General features: G+C 37.0%; 1 protein-coding gene across 2 annotated transcripts in view; it reads right to left on the bottom strand.

Moving 5' to 3' along the window:
- The window catches only part of LOC123553105 (DNA (cytosine-5)-methyltransferase 3B-like), a 51,054-nt gene that overhangs the window by 18,335 nt on the left and 9,753 nt on the right, over positions 1 to 22,966 (bottom strand). Inside the window, exons 3-10 of one of the 2 annotated variants that reach the window (XM_053542045.1) lie at positions 20,465 to 20,932; positions 19,866 to 20,042; positions 16,375 to 16,562; positions 13,208 to 13,357; positions 12,386 to 12,487; positions 9,294 to 9,426; positions 5,663 to 5,818; positions 4,385 to 4,473 (exon numbers count right to left, since the gene is read on the bottom strand). In XM_053542045.1, the coding sequence (XP_053398020.1) occupies positions 4,385 to 4,473; positions 5,663 to 5,818; positions 9,294 to 9,426; positions 12,386 to 12,487; positions 13,208 to 13,357; positions 16,375 to 16,562; positions 19,866 to 20,042; positions 20,465 to 20,932 (1,463 nt within the window). Of the gene's footprint in view, positions 1 to 4,384; positions 4,474 to 5,662; positions 5,819 to 9,293; positions 9,448 to 12,385; positions 12,488 to 13,207; positions 13,358 to 16,374; positions 16,563 to 19,865; positions 20,043 to 20,464; positions 20,933 to 22,966 lie in introns of both variants that reach the window. The other variant, XM_053542044.1, reaches the window with a different exon arrangement.

Below are 22,966 nucleotides of genomic sequence, written 5' to 3' on the forward strand. Positions count from 1 at the left end.
AAAGATCCCATGAAACGACGGACACCGCGCGATCACAAAAGCTCACCTTGTCACTTTGTGACAGGTGAGCTAAAAAACTCATGCAAAGTTTCATGAATATACATCAAATACTTTTTGAGCTAGGCACGCCATTAGGTGAAAATGTGCATTTTTGACTATTTCAGGGGTCATAACTTTGAGCTAGGCACTTCACAAACATTTTTTGGACGGACGGACACTCAGACAAGACCAAATCTATATGCCCCCTCCACTGAGTGATGTGGGCACAACAAAAACTGCTTTTATCAGTTGCATGTGAATTGTGTGTGTTTCATATTGTAATCATATAAGATAACAATGTGACAGTTTGTAACAAAGATTATACAAAACACCTTGCATACATGAAAAGCAAAATGAAGTTTTAAAACAATGTAGATATCCTACATCGAAAACTGTATTAAGCAGTCACTTGTCTTAGTGACCACTTTCAGCCAGTACCTTTGATGACCACTATAAACAGGTTAGACTTATTGCATTTTCTCTTATGAGTAAAGCTTTCTATGACATTTTTGCTGAATTCCATTGGTTGCTCAGAAATACACTGGACAAGAAATGGTGCTATACAAATGTTGAGTAATCAAAGAACTGACTGACTGACTGTAATCAAAGGACATATGGACAGACGGACGGACTGGCCGGCCGGCTGGCTGACTGACTCAATGATTCATATCCCTAAGACACTGGTAGATCATCCTACCTTACAATTCCTAAATGCATATCCCTACAAGGCAGTCTGAAAGACAGCTATATCCCCTGCCATTGTTATGGATAGTGAAAGGGTTTATGGCACTGGGTGGAACAATTAAACAATCGAGTTGTGACCTTGACCTTAAACTGGCAGGGGTGAATTTTGAATTCTGCACATTGTCTCTAAAAATGATATATTACAGCCGAGTCATATTAAAATCCTTCAAGGGGTTATGGAGATACAGAGCAGACATAAAATGGAAGGCTCAAACTTTTGACCTTGAGTTGTGACCTTGACCTTGAGCCAACAAGAATGATTTATGAGTTCTTCACATCATCTTGATCAGGTGATCACTTGACCCAAGTTTCATGAAAATCCTTCAAGGGGTTTAGGAGATACAGAGTGAACACGAAATGGAAGGTGACTTTGACCTTAAGCCAACATGGCAGACTGGTAAGTTCTGCACATCATCTTGATGAGGTGATTATTTGACCCAATTTTCTTAAAAATCCTACAAGGGATTTAGGAGATACAGAGCGGTCACAAAATGGAAGGTTTAAACATCTGACCCAGAGTTGTGACCTTGACCTTGAGCCAACATGGATGACTGATAAGTTTTGCACACTGTCTTGATGAGGTGATCATTTGACCAAAAGTTTCATGAAAATCCTTCAAGCGGTTTAGGAGATAGAGTGGACACAAAATGGAAGGCTCAAACCTTTGACCTTGACTTGTGACCTTGACCTTGAGCCGACATTGCTGACTCATGGGTTCTACACATTGTCTTGGTGATATGATCATTTGACCAAAGTTTCATGAATGACTCATGGGTTCTGCACATTGTCTTGATGGTATGATCATTTGACCAAAGTTTCATGAAAATCCTTCAAGGGATTTAGGACACAAAATGGAAGGCTCAAACCTTTGACCTCGACTTTGAGGTAGATCGTTTTACCTTACATTTGCTGCACACATACCCCTCAAACACTGGTAGATCGTTTTACCTTACATTTACTGCACACATACCCCTCAAACACTGGTAGATTATTTTACCTTACATTTACTACAAACATACCCCTCAAACACGGGTAGATCGTTTTACCTTACATTTACTGCACACATACCCCTCAAACATGGGTAGATCTTCTTACCCTACATTTACTACACACATACCCCTCAAACACTGGTAGATCGTCTTACCCTACATTTACTACACACATACCCCTCAAACACTGGTAGATCGTCTTACCCTATATTTACTACACACATACCCCTCAAACACTGGAAGATCGTCTTGCCCTACATTTACTATAAACATGACCCTCAAACACGGGTAGATCGTCTTACTCTACATATACTACAAACATATCCCTCAAACACTGGTAGATCGTCTTGTCCTACATTTACCACACACATATTCCCTCAAACACTGGTAGATTATCTTACCTTACAGTTACTGCACACATACTCCTCAAACACGGGTAGATCGTCTTACCTTACATTTACTACACACATACCCCTCAAACACTGGTAGATCGTCTTGCCCTATATTTACTACAAACATACCCCTCAAACACTGGTAGATCGTCTTACCCTACATATACTACAAACATATCCCTCAAACACTGGTAGATCGTCTTACCCTACATTTACTACAAACATATCCCTCAAACACTGGTAGATCGTCTTGCCCTACATTTACTACACATATATTCCCTCAAACACTGGTAGATTATCTTACCTTACATTTACTACACACATACCCCTCAAACACTGGTAGATCGTCTTGCCCTACATTTACTACCAACATACCCCTCAAACACTGGTAGATCGTCTTACCCTACATTTACTACAAACATATCCCTCAAACACGGGTAGATCGTCTTACCCTACATATACTACAAACATATTCCTCAAACACTGGTAGATTGTCTTGCCCTACATTTACTACAAACATACCCCTCAAACACGGGTAGATCGTCTTGCCCTACATTTACTACACATATATTCCCTCAAACACTGGTAGATCATCTTACCTTACCTTTACTACAAACATACCCCTCAAACACTGGTAGATTATCTTACCTTACATTTACTGCACACATACCCCTCAAACAAGGGTAGATCATCTTACCTTACATTTACTACAAACATATCCCTCAAACACTGGTAGATCGTCTTGCCCTACATTTACTACAAACATACCCTTCAAACACTGGTAGATTATCTTACCTTACATTTACTGCACACATACCCCTCGAACACGGGTAGATCATCTTACCTTACATTTACTACAAACATACCCCTCAAACACTGGTAGATCGTCTTTCTCTACATATACTACAAACATATCCCTCAAACACTCGTAGATCGTCTTGCCCTACATTTACTACACATATATTCCCTCAAACACTGGTAGATTATCTTACCTTACATTTACTGCACACATACCCCTCAAACACGGGTAGATCGTCTTACCTTACATTTACTACAAACATATCCCTCAAACACTGGTAGATCGTCTTGCCCTACATTTACTACATATATATTCCCTCAAACACTGGTAGATTATCTTACCTTACATTTACTGCACACATACCCCTCAAACACGGGTAGATCGTCTTACCTTACATTTACTACAAACATATCCCTCAAACACTGGTAGATCGTCTTGCCCTACATTTACTACATATATATTCCCTCAAACACTGGTAGATTGTCTTACCTTACATTTACTGCACACATACCCCTCAAACACTGGTAGATTGTCTTACCTTACATTTACTAAACACATATCCCTCAAACACTGGTAGATTGTCTTACCTTACATTTACTGCACACATACCCCTCAAACACTGGTAGATTGTCTTACCTTACATTTACTACACACATATCCCTCAAACACTGGTAGATCATCTTACCTTACATTTACTACAAACATACCCCTCAAACACTGGTAGATCGTCTTACTCTACATATACTACAAACATATCCCTCAAACACGAGTAGATCGTCTTACCTTACATTTACTACAAACATACCCCTCAAACACTGGTAGATCGTCTTACTCTACATATACTACAAACATATCCCTCAAACACGGGTAGATCGTCTTACCTTACATTTACTACAAACATACCCCTCGAACAGGGGTAGATCGTCTTACCTTACATTTACTACAAACATACCCCTCAAACACGGGTAGATCGTCTCACTCTACATATACTACAAACATATCCCTCAAACACTGGTAGATCATCTTGCCCTACATTTACTACACATATATTCCCTCAAACACTGGTAGATTGTCTTACCTTATATCTACAGTACACATTTCCCTCAAACACAGGTAGATTGACTTAACTTACATTTACTGCACACATACCCCTCAAACACTGGTAGATCCTCTTACCCTACATTTACTGCACACATACCCCTCAAACACTGGTAGATCGTCTTACCTTACATTTGCTGCACACATACTCCTCAAACACTGGTAGATTGTCTTACCCTACATTTACTACACACATACCCCTCAAACACTGGTAGATCGTCTTACCTTACATTTGCTGCACACATACCCCTCAAACACTGGTAGATCGTCTTACCTTACATTTGCTGCACACATACCCCTCAAACACTTGTAGATTTACTTACCCTACATTTACTGCACACATATCCCTCAAACACTGGGTGCTGGCCAACAATTTTCCTTCCATGCTTAGCACATGACAAACAGAAATCAACTAAAATACAGTAAAAAATGATGACATATAAATTACAGAGATGATGATACTCCAAGTCCTTTTTCAATCAAAACCTAACTATTTTAAGAAGCATTACATATTCTGTACAACTCAGCAGGGGTGGCAAAGTTAGTTGTCCATATTGCCCAGGTGGTCCCAAAGCTTGTACGGAGAAGTGAAATTTGACCAGAATTTACTATAAAACTATCATACGGACAAGTACAAAAAAAGCAATTGACAAAAACAGACAAGCAAGTCACCCCTGACAACTGTAAGTTTCAATTTCAAATAATTAAGCTTATTAAGGTAGTTCTGCACGTTTGGATCAAAATTTTGTCTACAAAGTAGAATTTGAGTAAACTCCAATTTTTCAAATCTTCAGAATATACCTAGAAAATTCAGCAAATAAAAAGGATAGGGTCATGTGCTTGATTTTTTGCTAGGCTGATTTGAAAAATTTGGACCTCAAGCAATATTTCATAATGGGAGTCTATGGGAAAATCATAACTTTCATAACATTTTCACAAATAGAATTTTGTGTACAATGTAGATTTTGATGAAAATTCTCAAAGTTGTAAATAAACACATGGTCTATAATTTGGTGAAATAAAATGTATTGGTCCGTGTGCTTATTTTTGAGATATTTGACCATGATTAAAGGGAACTGGATATTTCACATTAATTTTAAGACATTACTTTGATTTTTTTAACGTGCCATACGTTTTAATATCATACTTTGACTTTAGAAATATAGCAACAGTGCCAATGTTACAGATTTACTTACAGGTTTCGATTAATTCATAAACTGAATTTCATTTCCATACACCGAATCCAGGCTTTATTCTACGTTTTCCGGATAAATGACGTTACGCCAGCACTTCCGGTTTTTCAAACGTGCAGAACTACCTTAATTGGAAATGTCAGTTTTTAGCAGTTAAGATTCAAGGGGCACAACTCTCAGGATAATGGTACCAACTGTCTGAAATCACCTGCTCATTAGGACTTAAACCATAACAACAATTGTTATAGGTATACTAAAATTCAAATAAATGAAAAATTCTCTTTGAATGAAATATCTTTTGATCAGTTTACAAAATGTCATGCATTAAATGCTTTTCATTGCCATAAATAGATCAAATAGAATGAAACTATTTGCATGCATTATACTTATACAAAATCAGTAACAGACCATCTTTCAAAATGCCAGTTTCAAAATTTCCTGACTTCTCCAAAGGTTCTTCTTTTTGGAGGAGGGAAAAGTCCTCATCACTGTCAAAATCTGAACTATTAGCCTGGTCTCGTAATTTCCTCAGTTCCTTCAATATCATGGCTGGGAATTCTGATCCTGGTAAAATATCCAAAATACTTCTTATTTTTACTGAACAGTTTGTTGCTCCAGCTTGTATGATTTTTTAAATGCCAGCAACGGTAGAGCAGAAGTGTGTGAAACTCTAGTCTTCAAAGCAAGGCAAATGTTATCTGTGACGATCAGACAGAACAAACTGTTTCTGAGGTTATTAATCCGCCAAAGCTGATTAATGTAGAAAAGTTGTCATTTATTTAAAGATAACAAACAAGTAATGGTACAAACAGGCAAAAAAGGGTAGGTCTCCGCTTTTCCTTTGCCCCCAAACTTGGAATAACAGTATTGGCACACTGCATTTTATTAAATCAATTGACCATAAACAAAACAACGAACAAAACAATACAATGCAAAGTTTCCAGTAGAGCGCTCTATATCAAAACAAGAGGACCATGATGGTCCTGAATCGCTCACCTCTTCCCACATGACCCAGTTTTGAGTATGACGTCGTTTTTTCTATTATTTGACATAGTGACCTAGTTTTTGAGCTCATGTGACCCAGTTTTGAACTTGACCTGATATTATCAAGATATAAATTCTGACCAATTTTCATGAAGATCCATTGAAAAATATGGTCTCTAGAGAGGTCACAAGGTTTTTCTATTTTTATACCTACTGACCTAGTTTTTGACCGCAGTTGACCCAGTTTCAAACCTGGCCTGGATATCATCAAGATGAACATTCAGACCAAATTTCATACAGATCCCATGAAAAGTATGGCCTCTAGAGGGGTCACAAAGTTTTTTTATTATTTGACCTACTGACCTAGTTTTTTACGGCATGTGACCCAGTTTCAATCTTGACCTAGATATCATCAAGGTGAACATTCTGACCAATTTCCATGAAGATTCATTCAAGGGTATGGCCTCTAGAGAGGTCACAAGGTTTTTCTATTTCAAGACCTACTGACCTAGTTTTTGATCACAGTTGACCCAGTTTCAAATTTGACCTATATATCATCAAGATAAACATTCAGACCAACTTTCATACAGATCCCATGAAAAATATGGCCTCTAGAGAGGTCACAACGTTTTTTCATTATTTGACCTACTGACCTAGTTTTTGACAGCACATGACCCTGTTTCGAACTTGACCTAGATATCATCAAGATGAACATTCAGACCAACTTTCATACAGATCCCATGAAAAATATGGCCTTAAGAGAGATCACAAGGTTTTTCTATTATTTGACCTACTGACCCAGTTTTTCAAGGCGCGTGACCCACTTTCAAACCCGACCTAGATATCATCAAGATGAACATTCAGACCAAACTTCATACAGATCCCATGAAAAATATGGCCTCTAGAGAGGTCACAAGGTTTTTCTATTTTTAGACCTACTGACCTAGTTTTTGAAGGCACATGACCCAGTTTCGAACCTGATCTAGATATCATCAAGATGAACATTCTGACCAATTTTCATGAAGATCTTGTGAAATATATGGCCTCTAGAGAGGTCACAAGGATTTTCTATTTTTAGACCTACTGACCTAGTTTTTGATGGCACGTGACCCAGTTTCGTACTTGACCTAGATATCATCAAGATGAATATTCTGACCAACTTTCATAAAGATCCCACAAAAAATGTGACCTCTAGAGTGGTCACAAGCAAAAGTTTACGGACGGACTGACGACAGACGCTGCGTGATCACAAAAGCTCACCTTGTCACTATGTGACAGGTGAGCTAAAAAAGAAACCTACCAGGGCTCCAGATAATTTTTTTGGCCTATGAGTATTTACTCATCATAATTTTTGTGAACAAGTAAAATGGTAAAATCTGAAATTGAACAGGAGTAATTTTACTCCTGAAAATTTGTAAATGTGAAAAAAAAATCAGAAATCCATTTTATAACATATTTCTTGGGTGTAACACCCATGGATTTGTTTGCTGTTCAATTTTAGTTCAAAACTTTATCATGACATCACCGTACATCAGGGGTCCTAACTGACCAATCAGAGAGCTGCATTTTAGAGTACCTACCAGTTTCCACTTGGGTGTAATGAAGTATATTTACAATGAACATAGTGACTTTAGAAATAAATATACACTATTTTAGAAATCAAGATTTTTCACTGCAAATGCCCCAGATGATACTACAAACAACAAAATTTTAAAGTTTCATTGAAATCTTATATGGATTTAATACCTTTATTTTAGTTGAAAGTTTAACATTTGACATAGGGAGTCTATGATAAAGTCAGAGTAAAATGTAATCATTACCCAAGTGAAATTATCATCATTCCGCAATGTTTTGGACATGTTAAAATTATGAATTCAGCATTCAAGTTTTTGATTCTTTTTTCTCCCTTGGCTTGCTTTGGCTTCACACTCACTACCGAATCCAGTAGAAAATATTCAATATACCTTTAACTGTTTTGGGGATAATTTTTTGTTGGTTTAAAGAATGTGTAGAGCGTTTGTTTACTTTTTACATTCTAAGAAAGAGACATTTTTGTTGTTTACTCCGCACAGGAAGTTGATATTTTAAATAGACACCGCTTTAAAATACACTACTGTACCATCAATATAATAATTCACAACTGTTTAATTTACGCACACACTGAGTGTATAATATTATAGTTTAACCTAAGTTTATAGAGTACCATTCAATCAGGGTTCAAATTTAGACAAGCATACAAGCTAAATGCTAGTGGAATTTTAAAATAGCTAGTGGGTTTGAAATGTACTAGCTAATTTCAGCTAGTCAATAATATAACAAGCAAATGTCTTCAGAGCTTTAATAAACTTTAATTGTTTAGAAGGTACACATTTTTCTTCATGTAAGGAATGTTATCACTTATGTTTATATTTTATTGTTCAACAAAAATGGCACAAGTTATTCTAAGCTAACAGAAAACATCATTTTTGTTTGTGACTGGCTACTAACAGAGATCAATCAGAAAGTTTTGGCCAGTAAAATATCAATAGAGTAATTAGATATTATTAACTTTAGCTGGTAGCTTTTCATTTTAGCTAGTGATCAAAAAGGGCACTAGCTAATTTCAGCTAGTACAAATTATTGTTAAATTTGACCCCTGTCAATGCATGTGAATGTTCAATGTGGGAGACTTAATGCTGACCGTGCTCTGTTACGTAAAGCATCCAGAGGATTCAGGTTTTGTTTACACTAGTAAAAAGTCATCGCGTGCGTTTCTGTTATTTCATATACGTTTTTATACACTTAAAAATTATCAGACATGCGTATATGCATTATTTCAAAGCGTAATTTACGCTAATACGCATCTTATCTGGAGCCCTGACCTACATTGAACAGTTCTTTAAACAGCCACATTTTCCTTACACAATAGAATGTATGAGTATCAAGAGCCTAGTGCCTATTTTATTTACACAGAAGAGGCAATCTGCGGAAAATTACTCAATTATTCTTTCACCCCAATGCTGTTCAAACAGTCTAAACTTGCAATATTTGGACAGTTGTGAAAGAAGTAACCAACCTGTTTTAGGTACAAAGGGATCTACATCTTTTTCTGCAACATCAACAATGTCATGGAAGCCCATTTCTAGAAGTCCCCATCTCCTAATATTGTTATATCCATCCAGAGATATGTCAGCACGATCTGCACATACCTGTAATACAGCTGGACACATCTACAAATACCTTCAGTATATCAATTAGAATATAAATACCTTCAGTATATCAATTAGAATATATGACTGTTGACACCTACAATACACACCTAAAATATGTAAGAGGACACCTACAGTACATTGGCACATAACCTATAATACATCTGTAGCCACCAAAAATGCACTGACACATGCCTACGGTACATTTGTAGCCAACAACAACACACTGACATGTGCCTACAGTTCATACACTGACACATACCTATGATACATCTGTAGTCATCAACAACACATTGACATGTGCCTACTGTTCATTTACTGACACATACCTATGTTACATCTGTAGTCATCAACAACACATTAACATGGGCCTACAGTTCATACACTGACACATACCTACAATATATCTGTAGTCATCAACAACACACTGACATTTGCCTACAGTTCCTCCTCTGCAACATACCTACAATACATCTGTAGTCATCAACAACACACTGACATGTGCCTAAAGTTCATCCACTGCCACATACCTACAATACATCTGTAGTCATCAACAACACATTGACATGTGCCTACAGTTCATACACTGACACATACCTACAATATATCTGTACTCATCAACAACACATTGACATGTGCCTACAGTTCATCCACTGCCACATACATACAATACATCTGTAGTCATCAACAACACATTGACATGTGCCTAAAGTTCATCCACTGACACATACCTACATTACATCTGTAGTTATCAATAACACATTAACATGTGTCTACAGTTCATACACTGACACATACCTACATTACATCTGTAGTTATCAACAACACATTAACATGTGCCTACAGTTCATCCACTGACACATACCTACATTACATCAGTAGTCATCAACAACACATTGACATGTGCCTAAAGTTCATCCACTGCCACATACCTACATTACATCTGTAGTTATCAACAACACATTGACATGTGCCTACAGTTCATCCACTGACACATACCTACAGTTCATCCACAGACACATACCTACAATACATCTGTAGTCATCAACAACACACTGACATCTGCCTACAGTTCATCCTCTTCAACATACCTACAATACATCTGTAGTCATCAACAACACATTGACATGTGCCTAAAGGTCATCCACTGCAACATACCTACAACACATCTGTAGTCATCAACAACACACCGACATGTGCCTACAGTTCATCCACTGACACATACCTACAGTTCATCCACTGACACATACCTACAATACATCTGTAGTCATCAACAACACACTGACATTTGCCTACAGTTCATCCTCTTCAACATACCTACAATACATCTGTAGTTATCAACAACACATTAACATGTGCCTACAGTTCATCCACTGACACATACCTACATTACATCTGTAGTCATCAACAACACACTGACATGTGCCTAAAGTTCATCCACTGCCACATACCTACATTACATCTGTAGTTATCAACAACACATTAACATGTGCCTACAGTTCATACACTGACACATACCTACAATATATCTGTAGTCATCAACAACACACTGACATGAGCCTACAGTTCATCCTCTGCAACATACCTAAAATACATCTGTAGTCATCAACAACACACTGACATGTGCCTACAGTTCATCCACTGACACATACCTACAGTTCATCCACTGACACATACCTACAATACATCTGTAGTCATCAACAACACACTGACATCTGCCTACAGTTCATCCTCTTCAACATACCTACAATACATCTGTAGTCATCAACAACACACTGACATGTGCCTAAAGTTCATCCACAGCAACATACCTACAACACATCTGTAGTCATCAACAACACACTGACATGTGCCTACAGTTCATCCACTGACACATACCTACAGTTCATCCACTGACACATACCTACAATACATCTGTAGTCATCAACAACACATTGACATGTGCCTAAAGTTCCTCCTCTGCAACATACCTACAATACATCTGTAGTTATCAACAACACATTAACATGTGCCTACAGGTCATACACTGACACATACCTACAATATATCTGTAGTCATCAACAACACACTGACATGAGCCTACAGTTCATCCTCTACAACATACCTAAAATACATCTGTAGTCATCAACAACACACTGACATGTGCCTACAGTTCATCCACTGACACATACCTACAGTTCATCCACTGACACATACCTACAATACATCTGTAGTCATTAACAACACACTGACATTTGCCTACAGTTCATCCTCTTCAACATACCTACAATACATCTGTAGTCATCAACAACACATTGACATGTGCCTAAAGTTCATCCACTGCAACATACCTACAACACATCTGTAGTCATCAACAACACACTGACATGTGCCTACAGTTCATCCACTGACACATACCTACAGTTCATCCACTGACACATACCTACAATACATCTGTAGTCATCAACAACACACTGACATGTGCCTACAGTTCATCCTCTGCAACATACCTACAATATATCTGTAGTCATCAACAACACATTGACATGTGCCTACAGTTCATACACTGACACATACCTACTATACATCTGTAGTCATCAACAACACACTGACATGTGCCTACAGTTCATCCACTGACACATACCTACAATACATCTGTAGCCATCAACAACACTTTGACATGTGCCTACAGTTCATCCACTGACACATACCTAGAATACATCTGTAGTCATCAACAACATTGACATGTGCCTACAGTCCATCCACTGACACATACCTACAATACATCTGTAGTCATCAACAACACTGACATGTGCCTATAGTTCATTCACTGACACATACATCTCAAGGGGTGAATGGGAAAGAGTTCTAAGTGCATATAAATTAAGAAGCACTTTAAACTGTTTTGCATTCACCCCTCGATCTGTAGTCTTCAACAACACACTGACATGTTCCTGTAACAAAATATTGACTTGTTTACCTTTAGTGCCTCTATAATAGCGTATTCCAGAGCTGATGAAAGTTTTCCTCTACAGTGTTGTCTGAACTGATGGGTAAAATTCACAACCTGGCTCAGTCTCATCTGGAATGATATTTTTTGTTGAGTTTAAAGTCATATGTCAACACTAATGTTGGTGACATGGCACCTTTTCAGCTTTTAATGATGGAGGAAGACCCCAGGTGTCCCTTTGAGCATTATTTGAGGGTGGGAAATAAGTCAGAACCATATGTACAGACCATCAAGTCTTCAAGCCCCAATGTTTTTTCCACCATTTTTGAAAAACAATTCCCCTCAGATATTTTTTAGGTAATCATTCCAATCAAAACTCTGAATCCCCTCTCTTGAAACCATTGTGAACTTATGTGATTACAATTTCATATGAACTCACATTGCTATGACATCACCATAAAGGCGGAACATTCTAGAGGTCAAAATGCATGACTTTTTGGGTTATAATTGCATTTTGCCAGATGTTACTATTAGAAAGCACACATTGTGATGCAAAATAAATATCTATTTTTCCAACAAGCTCCATTAACTCTTAACTTTGTCATTTTACTGATCTCATCCTCAAAGTATGTGTCACTGAATCAACTAAAACAATGTGAAAAAAAAACAACAACAGAAAACATAACTGTAAATACAAGATAAAAGTTTAGAAATTTCCAGTTGGTTGTGATATATATGAGTTTGAAGTATATGTATACATAATCCACACCATCATAAATAGTTTATTCAGTATATTAATAAAAGCAAACTATTAAACCACGATTAATTTCTTAAATGTATACATTTGTTTACCTGAGAGATTTTATGGTCACCAAACCACATAAGCCAAGTCCAGCCAGCCCTAGCCTTTATTTGACCAGCCACTGGTCCATCAATAATGATTGCTGGCCACCATCTTGTTTTGGACAATCTTCCCCAAACTAAGCTACCATTTGACCAAATCTGCACATTAAACAAGAGGGCCATGAAGGCCCTGTATCGCTCACCTGACCTATTGACCTAATGATCCACAAGATTAACATTCTGACCAAGTTTCATTAAGATATGGTCATAAATGTGGCCTCTAAAGTGTTAAGTGTTTCCTTCGACTTGACCCAGTGACCTAGTTTTTGACCAGACATGACCCAGATTCAAATTTGACTTAAAGATCACCAAGATTAACATTCTGACTAAGTTTCGTGACGATACAGTCATAAATGTGGCCCCTAGAGTGTTAACAAGCTTTTCCTTTGATTTGACCTAGTGACCTAGTTTTTAATCCCACCTGACCAAGATTTCAACTTGACTTATAGATCATCAAGATTAACGTTCTGACCAAGTTTCATTAAGATATGGTCATAAATGTGGCCTCTACAGTGTAAACTAGCTTTTCCTTTGATTTGACCTGGTGACCTAGTCTTTGATCCTACATGACCAAGACTCAAACTGGACATTCAAATCATCAAGATTAACATTCTGACCAAATTTCATGAAGATAAGTCATAAATCTGGCCTCTACAGTGTTAACAAGCTTTTCCTTTGATTTGACATGGTGACCTATCTTTTTTTCCCTGGATGACCCAATACCAAACACGTCCAAAACTTTATTGAGTGTAACATTCTGACCAAGTTTCATTAAGATTGGGCCCAAATTGTGACCTCTAGAGTGTTAACAAGCTTTTCCTTTGATTTGACCTGGTGACCTGGTTTTTGACCCCAGATGACCCAATATCAAATTCGTCCAAGATTGTATTGAAGGTAACATTCTGACCAAGCTTCATTAAGATTGGGCCAAAAATGTGACCTCTAGAGTGTTAACAAGCTTTTCCTTCGATTTGACCTGGTGACCTAGTTTTTGACCCCAGATGACCCAGTATCGAACTCGTCCAAGATTTTATTGAGGTAACATTCTGACCAAGTTTCAATAAGATTGGGCCAGAACTGTGACCTCTAGAGTGTTAACAAGCTTTTCCTTTAATTTGACCTGGTGACCTAGTTTTTGACCCCAGATGACCCAATATCAAATTCGTCCAAGATTTTATTGAGGGTAACATTCTGACCAAGTTTCATTCAGTTTGGGCCAAAATTGTGACCTCTAGAGTGTTAACAGTCAAACTGTTGACGACGGACACAGGGCGATCACTAAAGCTCTCTAAGCACTTCGTGCTCAGGTGAGCTAAAAATAGAAATTATGACCAAACTATTGTACAGCTGTCGTCATGACCCAAAAATGAAGTTTAAATTTCTAGAAGAGTTGTCCATAAATCTGTGTGCTCAACTATTTGACCATTTTTAAGGTATAGATCCATGTTTCAGAGAAAAAAGTTCGAACGTCATCAAATCAAAGAAAGAAAGCATTGTTTTACTTGAAAATTAAACAGCGTATAAAACATTTATATTATTCTACAAAACCATTGTCAATTTACTGATATATGTATTGAATTCCGGAAAGGGACTGCATGAAGAGGCCACACTTCTGGACAGTTCAGCGCCTTTAAAAACTCACCATTTTTTAAAAGCTGCTTGACGTCTTCGTTTTGATGCATTTGTAACATCGTGCGAGTTTTTAAACTTTACATAACTAGGTAAAACATCGTTTTTGACAATTGTTTACATTTTTTCTTTACAAATGGCATTCTTATTTAAAGGGGGACAACTCATTAAGAATATTTTAGGTATCCAACTCTGTGGGACAGAACAGTAAAACATGTATTGGACAGATAAGTTGTGTGTCAAGATGCTGTTCATTCGTTAAAAAAATCTGTTGTTTGTGATATACTGCTAAACCTTAACTGGAATGATGGTTACAATTTTCAATATAGTGAGGCACAAAAACTTGATTCTGGCAATGATATAATAGTAAACAAGAGCTCCGCCAAGCGGGGCAATATACGCCTGAAGGGTTATATCAGAGGAGGATGGGAGCAAAATTTAAAGAACTTAACTGTTGAAGCCCAAAGGACAGGAAGAACAAAGGGAAGAAATTTTAAAAATTCTAAGTCCAGAAAAAAAAATTATAAGTCCACAAAAAAATCCTTACCAAGTACAGATATGTCAAAATACACCTAACAATTGGAAGTACCATCCATGTTGTACCACAGAAAAGTGGTCTCGGTTTTTCCGTATGACCAAAAACAAGAAAGTTACAAAATAAGCTATTTATAGTAACATCAAAGGGAAGTAATTCAATAAAAAAAAATTACTGTAAGTGAACAAAAAAGGGATCTGCCGAATAAAAACAAAAGCACTGCAATGCAGTGCAATATACACACAAAAAAGTCATATGACCTTTGACCCTTAAGTTTGACTTTAACCTTGAGGCGAGCCATCCGAAACATGCGCTCTGCACGTCAACTCATTGTGGTGAACATTTGTACCAAGTTTCTTTAAAATTCTTCAAGCGGTTCAAGAGTTACAGAGCTGACACTAAACAAAATCATATAACCTTTGACCCCTTAGTGTGACCTTGACCTTGAAGCAAGCCATCCGAAACATGGCGCTCTGCACGTCGTCTTGATGTGGTGAACATTTAAGCCATGCTAACGGATGGACGGACACCAGCGTCATAATACGTCCCTTTGGGCATATAACAAGCAAATTCAGTGGATTTTTATCTCCCGCCAAATAAGTTGTTTTGTGAATGAGGTGACAATAAAGTAAAATCATTTAATTTCATCTGCAAAGAAATTCTTTGTTTCAGACAAAAGCATTATTTATGGGAAGATATATTTTTATGTTTCCAGATTTAAATAAGAAGTAAACACGTATTTTATGTTTGTTGAAAGAAGCAACCATGAAATTCACAAAATCTTAGATCCTCACAATCATTTTACAGCAAAGAACATGTACAAAGCTCTAACTGGAAATACTACACAGAGTACAGAAAATTTCCATTTCATTTTTGTATCCTTTCAGGAAGACAGTAAATGTTGTTCAGTTGGATAAGATACACAACACTGTTTGTATACTCAAAGAAATACCTTCTCAGAACTTCCATGATCTGATTCCCTTGTATTCATCATATTCTCATAGTAATATCTTGCATCATCTGATTCCACCTCCGTATTTGAAGAGTAGTTGTTGTTGTTGTTGTTATCGTCAACCATTGGAGAGTTTAACATCGCAAGCAAAGAACCATTTTCTTTACTACTGAACTCCTCTATCCAAGCTAAAAATAAAACAAAACAAGGGTGCAGAATGTCACAATATACGCCCGTCACAGCAAATTTGTTTACACTAGCACCTGTATTTGCAAATGGAATTTTAATTTTCTAGTTGTTTACAATGTTGTTTTTTTTAGAAATTATTGTAATTCTTTTATTTTTCTAAGTCCACAAAAAAAATCCTTACCAGGTAGAGATACCTTAAAATACACCCAAAATTTGAAAGTAATATCAATGTTGTACCACAGAAAAGTGGTCTTGGTTTTTCCCTACGGTCAATTATAAAAAAGTTACAATGTAAGTTATTTATAGTAACAACTAAGGGAAGTTAATCTTTAAAGAGAAAAAAAAAAAAAAAAAAAAAAAAAAAAAATCGAAAAAAAAAAATTACAAGTCCACACAAAAATCCTTACCAGGTAGAGATAGCTCAAAATACACCTCAGAATTGGATGTAACATGCATGTTGTACTACAGAAAAGTGGTCTCGATTTTTCCCTACGACTTGTAATGAAAAAGTTACAATATAAGCTATTTATAGTAACAGCAAAGGGAAGTAATTCAAAAGAAGGGACCAGTGCATGACACTCCGTCTCATGATGGTGTACAATTGTGCCAAGTTACATCAAAATCCCTCCATGCATGAAGAAGAAATGCTCCAGACAAAGTCATTCTTGTATCTGACCTTTGACCTTTAAGTGTGACCTTGACCTTAGACTGAGGGACCTGGTTCTTGCGCATGACACTCCGTCTCATGCTTGTGAACATTTGTGCCAAGTTGTATCAAAATCCCTCAATGCATGAAGAAGAAATGCTCCGGACAAAGTTTTCATTCTTGTATCCTTTGACCTCTAAGTGTGACCTTGACCTTACCCCTAGGGACCTGGTTCTTGCGCATGACACTCTGACTCATGATGGTGAACAATTTTGCCAAGCTACATCAAAGTCCTTTCATGCATGAAGAAGATATGCTCCGGACAAAGTTTTCATTCTTGTATCCTTTGACCTCTAAGTGTGACCTTGACCTTAGACCTAGGAACCTGGTTCTTGCGCATGACACTCCCTCTCATTATGGTGAACAACTGTGCCAAGCTACATCAAAATCATTCCATGCATGAAGAAGATATGCTCCGGACAAAGTCATTCTTGAATTTTTCATTCTTGTATCCTTTGACCTCTAAGTGTGACCTTGACCTTAGACCTAGGGACCTGGTTTTTGCGCATGACACTCCGTCTCATGATGATGAACAATTGTGCCAACTTTCATCAAAATCCCTCCATACATGAAGAAGATATGCTCCGGACAAAGTCATTCTTGAATTTGACCTTTGACCTCTAAGTGTGACCTTGACCTTAGACCTAGGGACCTGGTTCTTGCGCATGACACTCCGTCTCATGATGGTGAACAACTGTGCCAAGTTTCATCAAAATCCCTCCATGCATGAAGAAGATATGCTCCGGACAAGGTCTGTGGACGCCGCCCGCCCGCCCGCCCGCCAGGGGCGTTCCCATAATACGTCCCGTTTTTCAAACGGGCGTATAAAAAGAGCTGTCTGATGACAGCGCGCTCGACTATTCGAAGCATTGATTGAAGAATGGGGTCAAAATATTTCCATGGATATTCAGACAAAAGAAATAAATAGATTAGACAAACAATGTTCCTGTATTACTTTGATTTCAGTAAGTCTTCCACTAAATGGCAATGTATGAGCCAATTTCAAAGTCCAAAAAGGGCCATAATTCAGTCAAAATAGTTATGTACTCTTGCCTACAGATGGAAATCATAATGATAAACAAGTGTTCAAAGTTTAAAAGCCATATGTCAAATAGTTTTGACAAAACATAGACTTGTATGAAAACAGAACCAATTTCAAAGTCCAAAAAGGGCCATAATTCAGCCAAAATAGATGACAGAGTTATGTTCTCTTTCCTACAGATAGAGACTATTATACTAAACAAGTGATATAAGTTTCAAAGCCATATGTCAAACACTTTACAAAAAATATGAACTGGTACGAAAAACTTAACCAAGATTTCTAAGTCAAAAGGGGCCATAATTCAGCCAAAATCCTTGATGTAGTTATGTACTCTTGCCTATAACTGGACATGGTGATGATAAACAGGTGTTGAAAGTTTCAAAGCTTTATCTCAAAAGACTTTGTCAAAATATGAACTGGTACAGAATATTAACCCAGATTTCTAAGTCAAAAAGGGCCATAATTCAGCCAAAATCCTTGATGGAGTTATGTGCTCTTGCCTATAACTGGACATGGCGATGGTAAACAAGTGTTGAAAGTTTCAAAGCTTTATCTCAAAAGACTTTGTCTAAATATGAACTGGTACTTAACCAAGATTTCTAAGTCAAAAGGGGCCATAATTCATCCAAAATCCCTGATGGAGTTATGTACTCTTGCCTATAACTGGCCAAGGTGATTGTAAACAAGTGTTGAAAGTTTCAAAGCTTTATCTTAAAAGACTTTGTCAAAATATGAACTGGTACGAAAAACTTAACCATGATTTCAAAGTCAAAAGGGGCCATAATTCAGCCAAAATCCTTGATGGGGTTATGTGCTCTTGCCTATAACTGGCCATGATGATGGTAAACAAGTGTTGAAAGTTTCAAAGCTTTATCTCAAAAGACTTTGTCAAAATGTGGACTGGTACGAAAAACTTAACCAAGGTGTGACGCCGACGCCGACGCCGTGGTGAGTAGGATAGCTCTACTTATTCTTCGAATAGTCGAGCTAAAAATTTATGGGCAATTTGCGCAAGTTATTCCATATTGGCCAAGAAATAAATTTAACCTGTGTGACTTTGACACATAAAAATATATGAAATTCCAATAAGACTTAACTTGCATTACATTTTTCTAAAGGAAAAAAATGGACAAGAATGCACAGGACATGTCATGAAATCAAGGGTAAAATTTGTGTCAAGCCATATTAAAATCCCTTGACGGGTAGCAGAGTTGTAGAATGGACATAGAATGGTTGATGAACAGAAGCAATGCTGGGCTGACGGAAAAAAGCATAATCCTATCGTCCCCTGAAACTGGCTTTCCATCAGTAAGGGACACAATATGTTTATAGAACTTTTAAAAGAGTCATGCCTAAGATTAAAGCAATATTGGACAACAGTCTTAGAAACGCTTACTCAAACAGACCAGTTTTCATTGTCTTTATCTTTGAAATTTTACCAAAATTTTGATCATGGATCAACAAAGAATGATCTTAATGAATTGATTTAAAGAAATATAATATTTAATTTAACAAGAGAAGAAATACTTCATATATATTACACAGAAGACTTACCATCCACATCTTCAGGAAATGAATTATTGAAAAACATGTCTGGGATCGGTGAGCTACTGCCAATCTCCTCTGATTCTACCAGTTCTTCTTGATCCAGGTTTTCATTCTCTGTGCCAACATCAATATACTCTTCACTGTCAACATCTAGGTTCTTATTTTCACAAGATTTAGTTTCATCTGAAGGAAATAATGACTTTTAGATATTACTTCTTGGTTCTTATTTTGTGCGTGTGTGTTTTTTGCCCCAGAAAGATGAGTTTTTTTAGTTTGGAAAAGCAACGTTCAAAGAATTAATTAATATTCACAGGTCCTCTGCTAATTATATATCTGAAATCCAGATACTTCCTTGTAATAGCAGATATTTTATTCTAACCAAGTACCATTGCAAGTTTTTCAGTTGATTTACGTTTCTTGGTATTGTTACAATTACATACCTATAACCTCCTGCTGCTTCACCTCTTTCTTTAATCATTAGTCTAAAAATGTTCAATTTGTAAACAATCACAGAAGAAAACGGAATCCATCGTTAATGTATCTTACATCTGAAATGTGTATAACATAAAAACCAGTTATGTAAAGTATAAAATATAATTATATACCTGCATGTTTGCCTAGGATGTCTCGTAAGCTGAATTTTGGTTGTCGCTTCTCAAATATTTTCTTGGATGTAAACATTCTTCTCCCATGCTTATTTTCAATGGGTGGTGATCTTGACCTTGACCTTGGTTTACTTTCTTCATGTGACTTTGATCTGAAATCTGCCTGACCTTCTTTCCTCTCCTTTCTGTTATCTTTGATTTCTTTAGATTCATTCTTTAGTGGAGTTCTATCTCTAAATGATGACCTTGAAGTCTGATCTTTGCTCTGACTTTTTTCAGAATTGTCTCTTTCATGACTTTTTTCAGACGACTTTTTACTTTTTATGTTATACCCTTTCTCGGTAGAACTTTTACTTGGCTGCAGATTATTTGTACTTGGTTTTTTGTTGCTATGGTGACTGAAAAGTTTTGCATCAAGTTTGTCCAACATCCTCTGGCGACCCTCTGGATAAGACATTGCAATGGTGACTGAAATATGAAATAGAAATTGAAACACAATATACCAAACTATGTTAACTCCCCAGTAGCACGGTATATGCAGTAGCTTGATACTATTGTTTTGAAATAACATGTCCCCCCACCCACTTTCCCCATTGACTGCATGTCAGAGGTAACTTGGTCCAATAGGTCCAAGCCGCCTTCTCTAGTTAATATAGGAAAAGGTTTTCAACTGCCAGGCCACTGTCACAGTGTGACTTAGAACATTGACAAATGACCAACAAAACTACATTAGCAATCTACAGAACATAGAAAAACATCAGATGAAGATAGGGACTTCCAGTTACTGATCACAAACCTAAACGTCTACAGATGAACAAGAGCAATTTTACAGGCCCTATATCACTCATCTGTTATCAACGCACTTGAGGACAAGAAGGTCCTAAAAATATCTAAGTCCAAAGGACAAGAACAACAAAGGGAAGAAATTTAACCAGAAAGAAAAAAAAACTTACAAGGTATAGATATGTTAAAATATACCTAAAAATTGGCGGTACCGTCCATGTTGTACCACAGAAAACTGGTCTCGTGTTTTCCCTACGGCCAATAATAAAAAAGTTACTAAAAATAAGCTATTTATAGTAACATAAAAGGGAAGTAATTAAAAAAATAAATATTGTAAGTGGACAAAAGAAGGATCTGCCAAATAAATCTGTTGACATAAATGAAATTTCAGATCAGTATCTTAATTAGTTATGGAGATATAACAATTTTAATTTGAAATAAAGGGAGGTAATTTGACACAAAATCAGTCCATAGTTATCTACCCTGATTGTCTCAGTCCAACTAATAACAATAATGTAGTTTCAAATAAGTCCTGTAAATACTTACTGATATAAATCCATTTTGATTACAATCAAGGGGAGGTAATCAGATATGAAATAACTCTCGAACCTATAAATTGGATCTGATTTGTCATGGAATCCAAGATTTATTGTTGTTGAAGATATTTTGGAAGTTTGTATCAAATAAAACCATAAATGAAGTCTCTATATAGCTGCAAAAGCCAAAATAGCCAATTTTGGACCTTTAAGGGGCCATAACTCATGATGGAATCTGGCCAGTTCGAGAAAGGGACCGAGATCTTGTGGTGATACAAGTTGTGTGCAAGTTTGGTTAAAATCAAATCATAAATGAAGCTGCTATTGTGCAGACAAGGTCAAAATAGCTAATATTGGCCCTTTCAGGGGCCATAACTCTGGAACCCATTAAGGGATCTGGCCGGTTCAAGAAAGGAACCGAGATCTTATGGTGACACAAGTTTTGTGCAAGTTTGATTAAATTCAAAACATAAATGAAGCTGCTATTGTGCAGACAAGGTCAAAATAGCTAATTCTGGCCCTTTCTGGGGCCATCACTCTAGAACCCATAATGGAATCTCACCAGTTCAAGAAAGGAACAGAGATCTTATGGTGATACAAGTTGTGTGCAAGTTTGGTTAAAATAAAATCATAAATGAAGCTGCTATTGTGCAGACAAGGTCAAAATAGCTAATTCTGGTCCTTTCAGGGGCCATAACTCTGGAACCCATATTGGAATCTGGCCAGTTCAAGAAAGGAACCAAGATCTTATGGTGATACAAGTTGTGTGCCAGTTTGGTAAAAATCAAATCATAAATAAAGCTGCTATTGTGCAGACAAGGTCAAAATAGCTAATTCTGGCCCTTTCAGGGGCCATAACTCTGGAACCCATATCGGAATCTGGCCAGTTCAAGAAAGGAACCAAGATCTTATGGTGATACAGGTTGTGTGCCAGTTTGGTAAAAATCAAATCATAAATAAAGCTGCTATTGTGCAGATAAGGTCAAAATAGCTAATTTTGGCCCTTTCAGGGGCCATAACTCTGGAACCCATAATGGGATCTGGCCAGTTCAAGAAAGGAACCGTGATCTTATGGTGATACAAGTTGTGTGCAAGTTTGGTTAAAATAAAATCATAAATGAAACCACTATCATGCAGACATGAAATTGTTGACGGACCGAAGTTCCTACATATGGATATCTAT

Source organism: Mercenaria mercenaria, chromosome 4 (assembly GCF_021730395.1).
Source record: "Mercenaria mercenaria strain notata chromosome 4, MADL_Memer_1, whole genome shotgun sequence".
Lineage (NCBI taxonomy): Eukaryota > Metazoa > Mollusca > Bivalvia > Venerida > Veneridae > Mercenaria > Mercenaria mercenaria.